General features: G+C 57.0%; 1 protein-coding gene across 1 annotated transcript in view; it reads left to right on the top strand.

Moving 5' to 3' along the window:
* Positions 1 to 1,561, top strand: part of LOC105521649 (medium-wave-sensitive opsin 1-like) — a 17,603-nt gene that overhangs the window by 13,757 nt on the left and 2,285 nt on the right. Inside the window, exons 6-7 of the mRNA XM_011955920.1 lie at positions 134 to 325; positions 764 to 832. Coding sequence (XP_011811310.1) covers positions 134 to 325; positions 764 to 832 — 261 coding nt within the window. The remainder of the gene's footprint in view (positions 1 to 133; positions 326 to 763; positions 833 to 1,561) is intronic.

The raw sequence follows: 1,561 nt of genomic DNA, 5'->3' as shown, positions 1-1,561 counted from the left end.
ACGCCACTGCACTCCAGCCTGAGTGATAGAGTGAGACTCCATCTCAAAAAAATAAAAGAAAAAAGAAAAAAAAACCCACTCGCTCAGCACCATGCCTGGATTGGGAGTCCTGGGTCACCCTATCCTGTCTCAGGACTGGCTGCTGGCCCTTCTCTCCAGGTACTGGCCCCACGGCCTGAAGACTTCATGCGGCCCAGATGTGTTCAGTGGCAGCTCGTACCCCGGGGTGCAGTCTTACATGATTGTCCTCATGGTCACCTGCTGCATCATTCCACTGGCTATCATCGTGCTCTGCTACCTCCAAGTGTGGCTGGCCATCCGAGCGGTAAGCCCCCCGATTCCTCCTGGCCTCACTCCCCTCCTGCCCCTAAGTTGCTCTGCCCCCAAATCAGTCCACTGAGACTCCTAAACTATTTTTTCAAAAATCATTAGAGAAGAGGATTCTACCCCATAAGAAAATATTAAGATCCCGCGATGAGAATCAGGCGATTCCTTTGGGGCTGTACCGCTGCCTTGCAGGTTCAGCCCCAGCCCCATTGTTCCTCAGCTCTGTGAGATGGGAAAGCACTGCCACTCCCTCCCTGGAGGAGTCCACTAAGGGAACAGAGGTGTGCCTTTCCCCGACCCTGGACAGTTCCTCCCGGGGTGGAAAGGCTGCCTTTCCCACAGAGTAGAGTGGAGCAGCCACATCAGCAAATGACACCTGCAAATCAAGGCATGTTTTTATGAGGCTGCCGCCGGAGTACCCTTGTCCCTTTCATAGGCTGTGGGGCCGGCCAAGAAGTGGACCCGAGTGTGCCATTTGACCCCCGACCCACTCTCCACCCTCCATGTCTGGCCCTCTGCCTTGGGAAGCTGATCCTGTCCACAGCCATCACCCCCTACCCCTAGACTAGGTTACCACTGGGAGCCCCTGCGGGACATCAGGCAAGCGAAGAGAGCAAGGCTGGTTCTTTCTGTTAGCAGTGGGAGCCCTTTCAGAGTGGTGGGCTTTCCTATATGAAGCTACCTGTGCCCACAATTGGATGGGCATGCCTGCTGAGCTCTCCCTAGAGGAGTCTGTGAGCCAGTGAAAGGCCCCCTTACCCCACCACCTTGGGCTGAAGGCTCCCACACGTACCCAACCATAGCTTGGGCTGTATTAGTCTGGGATGGTGGAGCCCCAGCTCCAGAATGTGACCCCAGCCCTGCTATCTTGGCCGTCCCCACATTCCAGCCCTCACAGTCCCTCTCTCATCCCCACTCATCTGCCTGCCATCAGTCCCTCATCCCTGGCAGCCGGTTGCTGGCCTTTGTGGCCTCCCCCACAGTGCCTCTGCCTGGAGGTCATTCGTCTCCTTCCTCCCAGGCATGAAGGAGTCACCCCACCACAGCTGCCCTCAGCTGCCTCACAATGAGTCCAGGGCAGGATTTAGCCCACAGAGGGACCAACCTGGCCTAGGAAGCCTGAGGGAAGTGTATGCATTGCTCTGAAACTCCCATTGGGCACCCCGCCAGCCACGGGCTTCGCCTCCCCCGCCATCTCCATCTTGTTAGCTCCTTCACTCTCCACACCCAGTGA

The sequence above is a fragment of the Colobus angolensis genome, unplaced genomic scaffold, assembly GCF_000951035.1.
Source record: "Colobus angolensis palliatus isolate OR3802 unplaced genomic scaffold, Cang.pa_1.0 Scaffold402, whole genome shotgun sequence".
Taxonomy (NCBI): Eukaryota; Metazoa; Chordata; class Mammalia; order Primates; family Cercopithecidae; genus Colobus; species Colobus angolensis.
The sequence above is the reverse complement of the archived record's forward strand: the minus strand, read 5'-3'. Positions and strand labels throughout refer to the sequence as shown.